General features: G+C 44.9%; 2 protein-coding genes across 3 annotated transcripts; both read left to right on the top strand.

The window, feature by feature from the left end:
* Positions 1-580: 580 nt before the first annotated feature.
* Positions 581-5,867, top strand: LOC143267115 (DNA-directed RNA polymerase III subunit RPC1-like). The gene is made up of 4 exons (XM_076544028.1): positions 581-587; positions 1,053-1,216; positions 1,408-1,539; positions 5,730-5,867. Exons 1-4 carry the CDS (start codon positions 581-583, stop codon positions 5,865-5,867), a joined length of 441 nt encoding a protein of 146 aa, XP_076400143.1.
* Positions 5,868-8,751: 2,884 nt separating this feature from the next.
* LOC143267289 (disks large homolog 5-like) lies at positions 8,752-16,275 on the top strand. 2 transcript variants are annotated; one of them, XR_013042276.1, is made up of 6 exons: positions 8,752-8,925; positions 9,979-10,138; positions 11,828-11,959; positions 12,838-13,021; positions 14,016-14,131; positions 15,254-16,275. XR_013042276.1 is itself a non-coding variant. In XM_076544589.1 (5 exons), exons 1-5 carry the CDS (start codon positions 8,793-8,795, stop codon positions 14,031-14,033), a joined length of 627 nt encoding a protein of 208 aa, XP_076400704.1. In that variant the 5' UTR covers positions 8,770-8,792; the 3' UTR covers positions 14,034-14,161. The 2 variants fall into 2 exon arrangements, 1 of the variants encoding a protein (XP_076400704.1); XM_076544589.1 differs by lacking the exon at positions 15,254-16,275 and having other exon boundaries at positions 8,770-8,925; positions 14,016-14,161.
* Positions 16,276-16,744: the final 469 nt, after the last annotated feature.

The following is a 16,744-nucleotide window of genomic DNA, read 5'->3' as shown; positions in this document are numbered from 1 at the left end:
ATGCACCTAGGCCCTGCTGCTTTAAAAAAAAATCCTCTTTTTGGTGGGTTTCTCAAAATGACAATGAAGTACCGCACTTTCTCTATCTCAAGGACAGAAATAAATAAATAACAGCAATGAAAAAAATCAATATTTTTTGAATAAAGAGCATTAGAAACCAAAATCAACCTGCCAAAGGAAAAAAAAAGACTGTTACATCACTAAATCTCTTACTGAAAATTCTAAGACTAAATTCTTTAATGCCTAATTCAGTCAAAACACATTCAAACTCAGAAACTCAGGCAAATTACCTACCAGTTTCTCAAAATACATGTCTGCCCCCACCCAAATCAAATAAAAGGTCAGCCTTCCATGATTTATAGAGAGGCACTTAAAGAAATGAAGAGCCTCTGTGATGTTACGACCAACGACACATTCTAGAGCCAAACCCCTGGCAAGGCACACAAACAGCCAACTCGGAGGGCTTAGCTCACCTTTGGAGCCACACAGGGCCATGGTGAGGGCGCTTTTGCTCTGGTCCAGCTCTCAGAGGCAGGCACTGCCAGGGAGGTTATGCATCACTGACTGCTCCTTTATGATCATGGCCTGTGGGGAGGGATAGAGGAGGAGAGAACATGTAGTCTGTGAGGAGCCAGGCTCTGGCTCTGCAGATCACAATCCTTCAATTCTACATTTATAGAAAATTCGACAACATTTCATCAGGATGTCAGATTTCCAATCAGTGAAGTTTCCTGAGCTAAGACAATCAAAAATCCCCAGCTGCACAAAGTCCTTTCTTCTCTTATCCTTAGTTCTGAGACTGCAACTCTATCCATTAGTCTCTTTTCTGCTCTCTCTTCAAGCTGACTGTGGGTTGGGGCACAGTCCTCTGAACCACCTTTCCCCTAACCCCATGCAGTACATAGTCACTCCTAGAGTACACACACTGCTGGTGATAAATAGGCTGAGAATGGCATGAACTAGGTTACCAGCCAATTCTTCAGCCCTATTTTTGAGCCTAACAATAGGAACATAGTGGTTGTAGCATCTTATGCATTCTGTGTTGAATGTAGGTGGTGGTACGGGGCACCTAGGGGTATCCAGAGCTGCCATCCATATCAATGAGCAGAGTCAGAAGGAGACATTCAAGCTTCTAGTAGAAGGTGACAACCTGCAGGCAGTCATGGCCACCAATGGTGTAAAAGGCAACCAGATCACATCCAGTAACACCTATGAGGTACCATTGCATCTGGACCCTCAGCCAATACCCAGCAGTTTCCTGAACCTGGGATTTGCTTCCCCAACAATTACACAACAATCTACTTTGATAATAGAGCAGTGTTTGCTTTGTGCTTGTCAAAAGGGAAGAAGTAGGAGTAAGGTAGCTCCCAGAAGAGACTGCCTCCACTCACTCCTAGCTCTCCCTAGGTGGAGAAAACTCTGGGCATTGAAGGCTGCCCAGACAACCATAATCAACAAGATCCAGCCCAAGATGTCAACAATGGCATGAGCATCGACAGGAGGCTCATGATGCTGCTCTCCAACCTGATGACCTACAAGGTGTGAGAGAAAGGATGCTCCAGGTTGTCAGGGGCTGTGAAACCCACTGTCTGTCAAACAACCAGAGAGTTTATACAGCATAGAAAGCACACTTCTGTGAGGACTGACCTGGACAGGAAGTAGGTGTCACCACCAAAGGCCATTTGTGCTAATGGGATCGGGTGTTTCAGTAAATTCTCCATGTAAGAATTTCAAGACAACCAATCATTGGAGGTGAAAAGCTTGAATATGGCTTTTGTCCATGTCCTGAGTCTTATTCTACAGCAAAACTGACAATTAACAACACTAGGATGCCCAGGGAACTTGGGTGATGGTTCCCTAACCCCTTCCTAGTGCTGCTTCTGTAGCCATTTCTAGAGAGTAGGGCTACAGGCTCGGTGGTAGAGTGCCTGCCTAGCATGCATGAGACCTGTGATTGATCTCCAGCACACACACACACACACACACACACACACACACACACACACACACACAATGTAAATCACCTTGTTCTCAGGTGGGAGTATAAGGGGAAGCTGCTATGCTTGTTTGCTTCCTCTCTATACAGTAGTGCATTGTGTTTCCATGACCCTTTCCTGATAAGCCTGTCCTGCAGTAGAAGACATTATGGAACAAGAGATGTAGCTCAGATATAGAACAAGGTCAAGGTAAATATCCCTGAGTCCCTGGACTCAATTCAGCACCAAAGAATAAACTACACCAGGTGGGGCCATGCCAGCCCTGAAGGAGAGGGTGTCTGGAAGTATGTCTACTTCTGCTTTGAATTTTTTTAAAGGTTATGGTATTTCACTGGATCTGCAATACAAGTTTATATCTATTTGTTGTATGTACATGTAGGTGCATAATCATGTGGATGCCCCTCTGTTTATGTGGAGGTCAGAGGTCAACCTTGGGCCTTCTTCCTCATGACCCATTGATTTTGTTTACTCAAATGCATTTATTAGCAAATATTAATTATGCATAATGTAGTTGGAGTTTTTTCCAGTCCCACCCTGCCTGCAGCCACTCAGACACAAGTAAACACACAGAGACTTATATTACTTCTAAAGTGTATGGCTGTGGCAGGTTTCTTGCCATCAAGTTCTTACATCTTAAATTAACCTATTTCTATTAATCTCAATTGCCATATGATTTATGGCTTACCAGTACTTTACTGCTGTGGGTGATTGATTGATATGTAAAACACTGATTGGCCAGTAGCCAGGCAGGAAGTATAGGTGGGACTAGCAGAGAAGAGAATTGGAAGAACAGGAAGGCAGAGAGGGGTAGATACCAGCTTGCCATCCAGGGAGCAGGTAAAGCCACTGAACATGTGGCGACATATAGATTAAGAGAAATGTGTTTAGTATAAGAGTAAGAGCTAGACAATGGTAGGCCTGAGCTAATGGCCGAGCAGATTAAATAATATAAGCATCTGTATGTTTATTTTATAAGTGGGCTAAGGGACTGCCTGGGCTTGTCAGGACCCAGAGAGAAAAACTCTAGCTACAAATGGCACCCAATGGCTTGAGTTTCCACTTTAAACCTGAAAATATTTAATAAGCAATCCTAAATGGAGCCAAAACCAGGTTCCTGCTTCATGTCTCATACAGGTAGCTAGCCGCAACATGCAGGTTTGAGCTACTATGGCAGGTTCCTGGTGTATGCATTTAACCAACAGTATGGAGGGATTAAGGCATCCACAAGTGGCACATTATGCTGCGTGGTGGATTTAGTCTTTCCTAGTACAAAAAAAAAAAGAGGTTTCTGGGCTACACAATGGTTTGATAAAAGCATAGACCCACTATTTCTTCAAATTGATGGCTCCCAGAGCTGGCGGAAAACATACCACCGCCATGTTGGTAAGCTGAGGTGGGAGGAGCCAGCAGCCACAGCAGCCGATTTGGTCTTACAATTGCTGCAGTCTAAAACAATAGATTCACAATAAGACAGATTCAAATGGAATAAACCTCTAAACAGATTATAATATGTGTAAAAATGTTTGTAGGCTTGGAAGAAAATAGAAAGGAATATAGACAGTTATATTAAAGAAATAAAAAGTCTTAAAAATCAAGTCTTTAAAGAGACAGTAAAGGTAATATAGAATATAAGCCATGTAAAGATGGATATCACACAGAGAATCTGAATTATGTTGTCTTGGATATTCGTAACTGAAGGAAAACATTTGATTGTAAAAGCTGTGAGTTAAGCCAAAATGTTCACTTTAAAGGTACCTGCTCCTGGCTGCACCGATTTACTTCAGAGAGGAGGATGGGCATCAAAGGCACTCCATATGTACTTTATCCTCAAATTGGCAAAAATAGTCATTTGGGCAAGAAACTGTTCTTGCCTGGACTGTTTGATCAACTGAACATGCAGGACCCATGGGAAGGTGACCACTGAACTTTGCTTCACAAAATGGTCCTTTAGGTTCCTGCTTCACAGAGGAAACTGCCAGACATTCTACAGGACACAGAAAAAAAGGACTAAGCGACTCTAGCCCTGTGGGCTGAAGACAGATTCCCCAACTTTACAAGAAAACTTCGGATGACCATCCAGGCTGCCAGCTGTCTCTGTCTACCCTGCAAGACTACCAAAAGTTGCTTTCATCCTTCTCCCATTTCTCAGGTAATATTATATCCTTCTTAGGTCTTTGATGTAGTTGAAGTCTAGTTATAATTTCCTCAGTTATGATAAAAGATAAGTTAGATATAAAACCTTAGACTCACAAATATAAGATAGATAGGATAACTTCTTTAATATTGTAACTGTAATTCTTGCTTGATAATTGTTTTGTTATCTATAATTTTACTATTTAAAGTTAAAACCTTCCTTTTTTTTAAAAAAAGGAAAAGGTGAAGTGCTGTGGATAATTGATTGATTGATAAATAAAACACTGATTGGCCAGTAGCCAAGCAGGAAGTACAGGCGGGACTAGCAGAGAAGAGAATTGAAAGAACAGGAAGGCAGAGAGGGGGAGATACCAGCTTGCTATCCAGGGAGCCTCATGTAGAGGCTGCAGGTAAAGCCATGGAATATGTAACATATAGATTAAGAGAAATTGGCTTAGTATAAGAGTAAGAGCTAGACAATGGTAGGCCTCAGCTAATGGCTGAGCAGTTCAAATAATATAAGCGTCTGTATGTTTATTGTATAAGTGGGCTAAGGGCCTGCTGGGGCTTGTCAGAACCCAGAGAGAAGAACTCTAGCTACACTTTGCATCTTGTTTCTCATGGCAGCAGCAGCTGACAGTATCTCCTGACTCAGCGTTCCACTCCCTAGAATTCTCCTCTCTGCTTATCCTGCCTATACTATACTTCCTGCCTGGCTACTGGCCAATCGGCGTTTTATTTATCAGTCAATTGAAGCAACACATTCACAGCATGCAGAAAGACATCCCCAGTAATTCCCCTTTTCTTTTTTCAAACAGGAAGGTTTTGACTTTAACATAGTAAAATTACATATAACAAAACAATTATCAAGCAAGTTACAGCATAACATGCATTTGATTATGATCCTTTTATGTATGTATATCCTGACACACTTTGGTCATATTCACCTCCTGTTACCCTCTCTTGTGCACTTCCCACGCCCCCTTATACCCTTCCTCTTCCTCCTAGTCCTTCTATTTTGATGCCTACTTTTAACAACCCAATGAATGTCTTTAGGGCTGCTTACAAGGGCAGATGTTAGGGACAGGTTCTTTACTGAGCCACGGGCAACTCACCAGTTTTTACACTATTAGAGAATATGTCTGTCCCCACCCCACCCCAAATAATCACCACCTGGCTATAAATCCTCAGGGGAGGCTTCATGAAGTCCTCCCTCACATGATAAGATGTGACAACAGCGGTCCTGTATGAGTCTGTTATATGTTTGGCATGTTTCCTTGACTAGAATAAGCTAAATTGTTTCTAGTGTTAGCTTAATGCTCATAGGAAAGGAGAAGCAACCCCCTTTTTAAAACTCAGATTCCTAATTCTGTGTGGCACAGCATCCAGGTACAATTGACAAGTGACAGGCTCCTTGCCCTTGGGATCATCAAGCCCCAATGGCTATGAAGCTGCACTAAAAACCACCTGCTTTTAGTGGTACCACGAATAGCTGCTTGGCTGTTCCTAATGGTTCTAGTATTGGGATAATGTCTTCTACTTTGGTTTTGAACTTCCTGGAGTGGCTTGAGACTCATCTGACCATCTTCCCTTCCACAGGGTGAACACCTGGTTATTACCAAATTTGGCTTGGCCAACATGAAGGAGAGTGTATTGATGCTGGCCTCCTTTGAGAAGACAACTGACCATCTCTTTGATACTGCCTACTTTGTACAAGAAAGACCCAGTATACAGTAGGTTTGCAGTGTAGGTGGCCTATGTCCTACAGATTGAAGGGATCATTTGTCTCCAGAGTCTAACTAAGGCACCCTGCCCCCCTCTCCCCATTCTGTGAGCTCCTTTCAGTGCAGACAGTTCTTCAGTTCCAAAAAGAAAATATGGACCCTGAGCCAGTGGGGACCTTTCAGTCCTTGGAGCTGTACTTGGCCACAATGACTAACAACTTACATATTGTCTAGGATTGAGAGAATGTAGACAGTGGCAGAACCTCCAGGTGTAGCAGTAGGGTAGCCTGTGGTCCTGCCTCCTGGTAAGGCACTGAACATCATTTTAAGAGCCACATAGCCCAGAAAATGGGGAGACACAGGTTGAAGATGGAGAGAGAGAAGGTAATAAGTAATCCATTCCTTGAGATGGATGCCTTTTATCCCAGGACTCAGGAGGCAGAGGCATGCAGATTTCTGTAAGCTCAAGCCCAGCCTCTTCTACATAGCAAGTTCCAGGTCAGACAAGTCTACAGTGAGACCCTGTCTTCAAAACAACATCAAAGTGAAGAGAAAGAAAAGTGAGGAGGGTTAGAATGGAGAAGCCCATGCACAAGCCAGAGTGCAGCTGTCAGACACCAGGACTGAAACCCAGCACCCACCACTGACACCTTTGCAGCCTGGGTGCAGCCTCTGTCCACCACCCTACCTGGAAATGTCTCCTCTCTCTATGTGTGGAGCACTCTAGCCCAGTGGTAGCTCTCACTGTGTGTTGGGGTTAGTTTGTCACTTTGCCTCTCTGTTCTGGAGTTGTCTTTGGCATCAAACTAGAATGCATCTACCTCCTCCTTCCTTCCTGTGAGTAGGGGTCCTATCATAGAGCCCTAGATTCTTGAACTGCACCTGGGTGGTGGGTGCCAACATCTTTAATCCCAGAACAATGGAGGCATGAATGGGCATATATCTGAGTTCCAAGGAAGGAAGGAAAGAAGGAAGGTACCAAGGAAGAAGGAAGGAAGGAAAGAAGGAAAAGAATGACAGACAGACTTGAACTGCAGCCAGGAGAGGAGGAAATCCCCATCCCTTCTGGAAGTCAGTGGTGGCCTGCCTTCCAGTGTCTGCTAAGGACCATGCTGCCCCTGGCCCTGCACTTCCAGCCCCATTGGTATCTTTTCTTCTGGGCACTAAGCTAAGGAGGCAGGTGGCAAAGTGACCATCTCCTGATCATGTGCAGAGATCCTTCTGCCTAAGTAGTCTCTCACAGGCTGTCTATCTCCTGCTCTTTATTCCTGTTGCAGAGAACTGGCTGAGCTGAATTGGCTTCTGGTGATCTGTTGGCCTGAGGCAGGCACTGTCATTCCAGAGACAGTGCTCCTTGGCTATCCCCCTAGTGTACATACATGGGAAGGAAAATGATGAGCCAAGTTCAGCCAGGTGGTATGTGGTAGAGCTCGACCTCAGATCCCAACTCTGCAAACCTGGTTCAGTTATGTTTTCTCCAATCTGTGACTCCAGCTCTCTGACCTTGGTTCTGGTTGGCTCCAGGTGTGTCAGAATGCATCATCATGGGAATGCCAATGAACATCGGAACTGGCTCTTCAAGCACTTGCCCAAGGCTAACATAGACCCCAAAACTATGCAGAAGGCCCCTGATTTTAAACACAACTGAATTGTACATAATTTTTGTCACATATTTTATGGCAGGAGATCACTGTTCCTGACCATGGCTCCTTGTCCTGTCAGCTGCTGAATGGAAGAACTATGTATCCCCTGGACAGATGCCTGCTTGACCTTAAATGGTGCAGAGGGTCAGACAAAGACCATGGCCTCAGCAGGAGCTCCTTGGAAGGTTGACTTGGAGTCTGCTTGTAACCATACCTGCAGGGTCTCAGGATGGTTGTTCAGCCTGGTCAGTGTCCATTCCACCTCACTCTGTCTCTGCAGAGAAGGCTAACATGCACCCAATCTTCCCTCTGTCTAGGCCCACAGAGGTCATGACACAGTCCTGGTTTTCTACTCCTCAGTTAGGCTGGATTTGCCACTGATGTGCTCACGCAATTACATTACTGTTATTTATTTTTTCTGTCTGAGAGATATACAGTGTTTGTTGTTACTTTACCTTGAAACTTGAAGCTGTAGAAGGAAGAAAACCAGCTTCAAAGCATTCCTGGAAAAGCACCTAGGATGTGAGGTCCAGGATGTGATGGCTAGTTCCTGGCTAAACACTGTCTATCTGAATTTAACTGGCTTAAACACATGGGAAATAGAAACTTGTAGTTTCCTAGTAAATGGAGTCCCTTTTGAAGGTCTCTGTAGCCTGTGGCTCCCAAGTGAAGACTGTACATCATTAGCAGTATTGAGGAAGAAGACAGGTGGTTCCTCTAAAGCCTTTTATGGACAGAGAGAGGTTCTAGGCGGGGTACCTCTTACTGACAGTAAGACATTGCTTGTGTACACCCAGGCGTATAACAAATCTGGGCATTGGACAGCATACCAAGGTAATCATCAGGAATGTAAGTGTCTGAACTCAATCCGAGTTTGTATTCTGAATGAAAAGAGTTAGGGTTTCAGATCATATTGATGAATAGAGGCATATTGAAGAAGGAATTGAGACATTCTTGGGTAGTGTTTGGATAGTATGGCTAAATTCCCAACATGGGATGTACTGTGGGGCTTCCAATGAAGGTAAGAGAACTCTGGCTTTGGAAGGAGGAGGTGCTGAATGGCTTCCTCTATGTTCCAAGAGAGGCTCCTAGAAAGTGAACCTGGGCTTCTGGTCAGTTAAGGGAGAACCAATTAGCAGGGTGGCCAAGGGTGTTCCCCATGACATCAGCAGTCCCTTCTCTGGACATTCTATTGTATCCTGGAGAGCTCATGGCATCCCCTGTGATGTCACCAGTGTTGTAGCAACATCAACTGCCCTCAGGACATCCTTCAGCCTAGAGGATAGAGCATAGACATGCTGCTGGCAAGACTGAGGGGTCTCCTTGGAAGAGAGAATGGAGAACATCCAGAGAACAGAGAGAGATGGAAGGAGGCTGGCCTTGAGTCTCAGAGGAAAACAACCAAAAAGGGTTTCTGGGGAAGACACAGTGAGTGCTGGGCAGGAGATGGGGGCTTCCTGGAGGAGGTGGGCTAGAACTGGGCCCTCCAATATTAGGGCAGAGGAGCTGGAGCCTCTGAGAAGCAAATGGACTTCCCTGCTTCTCATAATTCCTGAAGGTCCAGGGTCCAGAACATTAGTGTGTGCCTCCTCTAAGCCAGGATCTGGCAAGGTCAAGGCTGTTATGCTGGGCATGCTCATCTTTTACCTTTCCTGGGTCTTGGGGGTGTAATGTGGGCACAAAAGGAGACAAGCAAGATGCAGATGGACTAATGTGTCCCCAGCTGAGGCCAGGCATCACTGCAATTCAGCTTCGGGAGTTTCCCTTAGGTGCAGTGGCTGTCGACACTAGTCACATGGAGAGAGAGACAAGTGCTTCTGGTCAAGTCATCATGTCGTCAGGCTGTCCAGCAGACTCCTCTGAACACCTCTTCCTGAGAGTGGTCCCTTAGGGTCCTGAACCATCAGTTGAGGAAGGCAGGTAGATCTCTAGTGTAGTCAAACAACTGTAGAGATGTGGGACCAGGGTAGAGATTGGCTCCTTTGTACAAGCTCTGCATGTCCTGGCTGGCAGTGGGATGACTTAATGAGTCTGTTAACTATGTTGTGTCTCTGCATGACATTTCAATCCCAGCCATGGGCCTGGAGTGACCAGGCAGGAGATCTGGACTGTCCACAGCACCTGAGTGCTTGTACACCGTGTTATTTTTCTCCTGGCTTCTTCAAGCACAGGCAGACTTCAGGGCTCTGGGTCCATGCATGTTGCATCCTGTGCTGCTATGAATTCGCCCGAAGAAGTCATCTCTGTGTTTCCTGAAGCATGTGTAGGGAGGCAGAGGAAACCTCTGGCTGCTTACATAGCCACATCTCTACAGAGTGGTGAGAAAGCTGAGATTTACAGAGGGTACATCTTCACCTGGCCTAAAATATTTGGGTTGACACTGAGTTGCAGAGGTGATCTTTCTGTTTGTGCCTCAGAGTGGTCTGTCCATCCTCTATGCCTTGTCACTATGCAAGTTCACTTGTGTTCATCTACCCACAGAGGCTGCTATGGAGACCTCATCCCACCCAACCCTCCTCACCAAGAAAGGGGTGAGGAAGGAGATGCAGAGGCTGAACATGGAGCTGCAGCTGATGACAAGGGAGAGAAATGAGCTGCGTGATCAACTATTCTTCGTCAGGAAAGGATCCATGCACAATAGGTATCTCTTGTTTCAACCTGGTGTCAATCTTGCATCTGCAAAGTCACCTTCTTCTTCATTTTAACATCTTGGATTCTAAGAGCTTGAACCTTCAGGGTTTCCCTGTGCCCAACTTCATATCCTTAAATGCCTCTCAGTGGTGAACTTGAAACCTGGGCAGGAGGGATATGGGAATACTAACTATTCTGCTTCCTCTAAATGAAAACCCAAGCCTGTGGTCTGAGTCACACAACTCAGGGATGGAGGCAGTATTGTCTGAGTTCCCAGAATGCATTGGAAAAGACCATGACATGGCTTGTGTAAGATACTAGCTGCTGTGAGTTTGTGTGAGTCTTTGAACTTGCCTGGTAGGTAATTGTGTGCTGGAAGATCCTGGTAGCAGCTTGTCGGACCTGAGGCAACTTGATTTATTTCAATGAGTGACTGAAAGTCCTGGGGCTTGTCACTCTTTTTCTATTTATTATGAGTTATACTCTTAGACAATATTGCTCCACGAATTTCTTCAGTATCCCATGTGTGCTCTCCTCTCTTTCACTCTTTCTTGCACTCTCTGCCTTTCTCTCTATCTATCTATCTATCTATCTATCTATCTATCTATCTCTATCTCTATCTCTATCTCTATCTCTATCTCTATCTCTATCTCTATCTCTCTCTCCTGCATGCATAGCTTCGTGCGTGCCAGCATATATGTCTGTGTGTGTGTGTGTCTGTGTGCTTACATGCATTTGAGGTTTGTGGGTCCCTCCAGTCTCTGGGAGCCAGGTGTCTATGGTGGGGCCTGATGATTTGCCTGGCTCATACTTTACAGGTGATGCCAGTGCTGATATGAGATCTGTGATCCTCACTTTAAGCAGCTCTGCTCTTGTGTATGTGTTCACCTTGATGCCAAATAGGAATCCCTTGGGGAGTTTTTATAGCTGTCCTGATGTTGGGTCTCATCTCCAGAATTATGTGCTCTGTCCATCTGTTCAGGAGTAGTGACCCAGGATGAAGAATCCTTGTCCTGGGGCTGGAGAGAAGGCTCAGAGGTTAAGAGCACTGGCTGCTCTTCCAGAGTTCCTGAGTTCAATTCCCAGCGACCACATGGTGGCTCACAACCATCTATAGTGAGATCTGGTGCTCTCTTCTGTCATGCAGGCATACATGAAGACAGATCACTGTGTACATAATAAATAAGTAAATATTAAAAAAAAAGCCGTGCAGTGGTGGCACACGTGTTTAATCCCAGCACTCCGGAGGCAGAGCCAGGCAGATCTTTGTGAGTTCGAGGATAGCCTAGGCTACCAACTGAGTTCCAGGAAAGGTGAAAACCTACACAAAGAAACCCTGTCTCAAAAAATAAAAAATAAAAAATAAAGAATCTTTGTCCTGAAACAAGAGAAACATCATTACAGGTTTATTGTGGGCCAAGACCTGTAGCATAGACTCCTGGGAACATAGAGCTTGACTGCCTCTCCAGGCCTACGGAGTGGACTCATGCACTCAGCAATGACATTCTCTATCTGAACGCCCAGTCTCTGTTGGCCTGGGCCAGGATTACAAATTAAGCACCAGGAAGTTTCAGTACATAGTAGCCAGACGGAGACCTCCACTGTGTTGTGGTAGATCAGGACAACAGCTTGTGTTCACATGATCCTTGAGGCCTATATTCATAAAGTTCTTTGTTCCTGGTGCCTTGCCCTCCCACAGGCCAAATACTTGGTATGAAGATCTGAGGATGGAGCATGAGGAGGTCATGACTGACCTACAGAGATTGCAGAATGAGAACACTGAGGCTTCAGAGAAGGTGGATGAGCTTGCCAATCTGACGGTCTTCTATCGGTAAGTGCCTGTTGGCATGGACCCCAATAGTTGTTGAGTGGCCATTGCTGCCTTTATTTTCTCTAGATTGGAGAGTCCACAGCTCTGGTTCTATCCTTTTTGCACCTTAGCAAGCATCTCTTTGACTTGTGTCACTTACACTTAGTTTTGCTAAGGGTGAAAGAGACTATCCACTCCTCCCACCATTGTCCTGGAGCCTCAGGAGCCTCTAGATAGAAGAGCAAACTGTGCTGTGGTGGTGCCACTCCAGTACTCTGGAGGCAGAGCAGGCAGATCTCTGTGATTTCAAGGCCAGTCTGGTCTACAAAGAATTCCAGGGCAGATAGGACTATTAAGCAGAGAAACCATGTTTAAAACCAACCAACCAAACAAACAAACAAACAAACAAAAAGAAAGAAAGAGAGGAAGGAAGAAATGAAGAAAGGATGGAAGGAAAAGGAAAGCAAAGAGGAAGAAAAGAAAAAGAAATTTGCACTGTGAGGGGAATGTCAGGCAGCCCTGGGCATCAGGGAGCTCAGGCCTAGGCTTTACAGATCTGGTTTCTATGGAAACTGTAGATAGAATAAACTTCCCTTGGGTCTTCTTTCCTCTCTCAGAGGGTATTTGTCCACTACTTGCTAATATTCAGGACAGTTGAGGGACACCTCTTTCCTTTGAAAAGATATGGACCCCTATTTGTGTTGGGGTTTTTATGAAGTATTTCAATTTTTTTTTAATCAGCTGCTCTCTTTTTGGCCTTTTGAGTGTAGCTGTCATGGCTATTTTGGGCTCATGCTACATCTTCCTGAGTACCTGGGGCCATTTGGGTGATGGTTCTTGGAGGCAGGGGTGGCAGAAAGAGTCTGGCAGGACCTTACTCTACAGAGGGTCTTTTCCAGTGGTCTGCATAGCCAGGTCCTAATGGAACATACTCAGCTTAAGGAGCAGGTAGCCATGCTGAGGCAGGAGAACAACAGTCGGACAGAAGATTGGGTCCTGCTGAAGATCCACTTGGCGGCATTCAAATTGATCTGTGAGGACCAAGAGGAAGAGACCAGTGACCTCCAAACCCAGCAACAACAGGTAGGGGCAGGTAGGTGGATCAGGCTAAGGTCTGGCACCATTTGCCCATTGCAGTCTCTGTCTACCCATCCACTCGCCTGTGCTTTCACCCATCACCTTACTCATCCATCCAGCCACTCACCTCATGCCATATGAGGTGTTCACTTCAGTGTCCATGCACAAGTACTTCTGGAAAGTTAGGCTCTTCTGAGAAACTAAATTATTGGCAAACCATCTCCGCTGTTCTGCCTGAAACTGTGGTCCAATGAGGGAAATGGGTTAATAACATATCAAACCTTCATGTCATTTCGATAGGTAGGATGCTATGCACAGAGCTTTGAATGTGTGAATTGTGGGTCCTGAGGCTCATGTGATTGGCAGGGGTCATGTGAGATCACAGAGGTGAAATGGCTTACGAGGAGTATCCCATGTAAATGCCAAATGAGTCCTCCTCATAGTCATAGATTTGGGTGGCATGTGGCCTTCTCCTTTTTTCATGAATCCCCATGTGTTCTCCTCCCTTTGACTGACTATTGGTTCACACTGACATAAGCCTGAGTAGCAGCTCATGAGCCCTGTTTTCTGTGAGTGCTCCTTGAGAGTCTACCATTGTGGAGAATACAATCTGGATTTGATTGGCTGAACAGATGGGGCTTTTGACAAGCTGAGTGCTGGGGTGGGCGATTTGCTGCTTCTGAAGTAAATTCTCTAGCCATCTCAACAGAGTCTGGCCAAACAGAGCACACTCCCCACAGCAGTATTAATCCTCACGGAATGATGGCAGAGTTGTGAGACTCTTATGAAAGTGCTGGTGTGCTTCATCTACTCATCCGTTGATCTTGCATGATGTTGTATTCTGCTCACTTCTTTTTTCCATGAGTGTAGTATAAGCTCTTTTGGCTTGCCTCACCTACCAGTATGCTATTTTGATCCTTTGTATGTGCTTCATGTGTATGAGACTGTGTGCATGCCTGTATACACCTCTCCACTAAGAACACAATGTTCTAATGAACAGGAATTTGAAAGATTTTAGGGAAGCCTGCAGGTCCTGTGGAAGCAGAAGGAGATGATCACCCAGGAAAAGGACTTGGCAGAAAAGCTGCAGCATCACTTTGAGGTCTCCCAAATGAGGTAGAAACCGAGGCTGGGGGGAGCAGGTGGTGCCAAGTGGGTCCCTTATACCTGGGATCACTGTCATTTATGGGCTCCTACTCACATGCATGGCTCCCAGCTACAAGCAGGGCAAAAACACTTCAGAGTATTGATCAGGTTGAGTGTACAAACAATTCTGTCCAGGAATCAATATGTTGAATACTCAGTGTGTCTGAGGAATTGTGTCCTTTCTCCCTTCTGAGTGCTCTGCTATGGCCTGAGCAGGCTTTCCTTATACTCACAGAGATCTGCCTGCTTCTGCCTCCCCATGATGGAATCCAAAGTTGTGAATCACCTGGCCTTGCTGAAATTACATTTTCACTTAGGAACATCCCCTGTAAAGAAGTGATTCCTACCTTTGAATACTGCTCTGTACAGCCTTTTCCCACTTCCTGGGACAAGTGTTCTCTAGATTGAATAGACTAAGGACTTTCCAGAATGAACCCAAGCAGATGACTCAGCTGCAGGGAAGATCAGAACCTTTTCAGGGGTCAAAGAGTCAGGATGCAGATTCCCAGTTCTGGTTAAGGAAATTACAAGGTTCTGTTTGATCCCAGAGTCCATCAGGGCCAGTGTTCTCAGGCACACATCTCAGGAAATGCTGCTCTAGGATTACCGACTGATTCTGTCTTGCATGTTGGTCATGTTCAAGGTGCCTCCTGGGCATGAATCCTGAGCTATATTCATGACCTTGTTTGAGTGTCCAGAATGCAAGGCTGCAATATGGCTATCAATAAAATCATGTGGTTTATCAGTAACTCATCATGATTAATGAGTATCACTCCTGTGCTGTTGGCTATATTATTAATGTTTTGATAAATTTACTAAGTGATGTCCCCAGACTGTAAGAGAAAGACCCTTTCTTTCTAATAGAACAGAAAAACCATTACTCAGCCAAATTCTTACAGGTGTTTAGGGCTGAGGAATGTTCTAGGCCCAGCTACTCTGTGACTCTTATTCCTTGGGGGTACAAACAATGACTTCAGTCAAAAGATCTATGTTGAGCATCCAGCACAGTTGAGGTGGTGGGAGGCAGCAGTTTAATAGCTGACAATGGCAGGTCCCCAGCAGGATTGTGTCCTAACTGCCTTTCCCTCCTAGGTCAGAGAAACTGATATATGAGCTGGAACAGGCCACAGCCCAGGATGAGAGCCTGCTTCAGAAGGAGCTGTTAAACCAGGAGCCACCTGCTGAGCCCAATCTCCGGGAAATTCTGGATTATGATGCACTTTCTCCCTATTATTTTATTTCCTGTGTGTGAATAGGCCTTGGTTATGCCCAGCCTTTGACCCCGGATGGCTGCTTCTGGGCCTTGACTCCATTTCCTTCTTGACAATACTGTTTGAGAAATTGAGGAGGCCAAAGGAAGGCAGACACCTTGAAAGCATGACTTCTTTCACCCTAGGATCAAGGCCTCCTCAGAAAAAGACACCCCATTATACCTCTGAACTTACCATGAGGCAAATACCAACTGACCTCCAGGTGATCCAGACCCAATCTGATTCATGTGTCTGTTGGCTCAGTACTCCCAAAAGAAAAAAAAAGCATCAAAAATGAGACTGAAATACAGAAAACCCAACAAAACAGTTACTCAGAAACCTGACATCTACCAGCAAATGGCCCAGTGAGAAATACCACACCATGGAGGGAGGAGATGTTGGAATACAAAACTTACTGTGTCAGTTTACTGTCAAGTACTTTCACAAGCTGACTGAGTCCTCAGCCCTCAACTGTGTTTGAGCCACTTCCTGTAACGTTTCTATCCTTGAACTCGGTGAAAACTGACTTATAAAGCCCCAAAGAGGCATGGCTATGCTTTTCTTGAAAAGGCTGTTGCAATCATTGACTGCCTTGCTACCTACCATCTGTCCAAGGTCAGTCACAGGCTCCAGGTCTGTGCTGCTCAGTCTGCAGTGAGAGAATTCTTCATAGCTTAAATTTTTGTTTGATTATTGGTTTAAGTTCTTTATCTTAATCGTTTTGGTTATGGATTTGTTATGTTGTTATTTGTTCTTGTTATTGATTTTCAAAATTTGCTAAGGCTACCGTTGATTACCCATTTAAAGCCCCCTTTAAAAAATATATTCTTTATGATTAAAATAAAAAGTAATTTCAAACTCTTCACACGTGGACCAGTTTGTTTTGTGGTGTGTCCTGTCATACTCCTGTAACCCTAGAACTCACCATCAGAGATGGATCTCTGCAATTTCCAGGCAGCCTGTGTTACATAATGACGTCCCAGCCAGCCAATGTGACACAGGGGATTGGTGTCTTGGGTGTGGATTGCCAGGTTTGGCCCCTGGATACACACTTTATGGTGGACTCAGTATTTATACTATATCCATGCTGTGATGCATTTAGCTACCCCTAAAATATGGTACTCTATAGACACACTTTCATGAACTGGTCATAAGGACTGAACTATTGAGAAATGCACCTTTACTGCTCTACAGACTCTCAGGAAATAAAACCATTCATTAAGAGAACCTAAAAGAAATCAGGAAACCCAGAGCTATCTGCCTCTGTGTTTGTTTGTTTATTTATTTGTTTGTTTTTCCAATACAGCATCAGTGATAACTACACAACAGAGAT

Source organism: Peromyscus maniculatus, chromosome 9 (genome assembly GCF_049852395.1).
Source record: "Peromyscus maniculatus bairdii isolate BWxNUB_F1_BW_parent chromosome 9, HU_Pman_BW_mat_3.1, whole genome shotgun sequence".
Taxonomy (NCBI): domain Eukaryota; kingdom Metazoa; phylum Chordata; class Mammalia; order Rodentia; family Cricetidae; genus Peromyscus; species Peromyscus maniculatus.
This window is presented reverse-complemented; position numbering and strand designations above follow the sequence as displayed.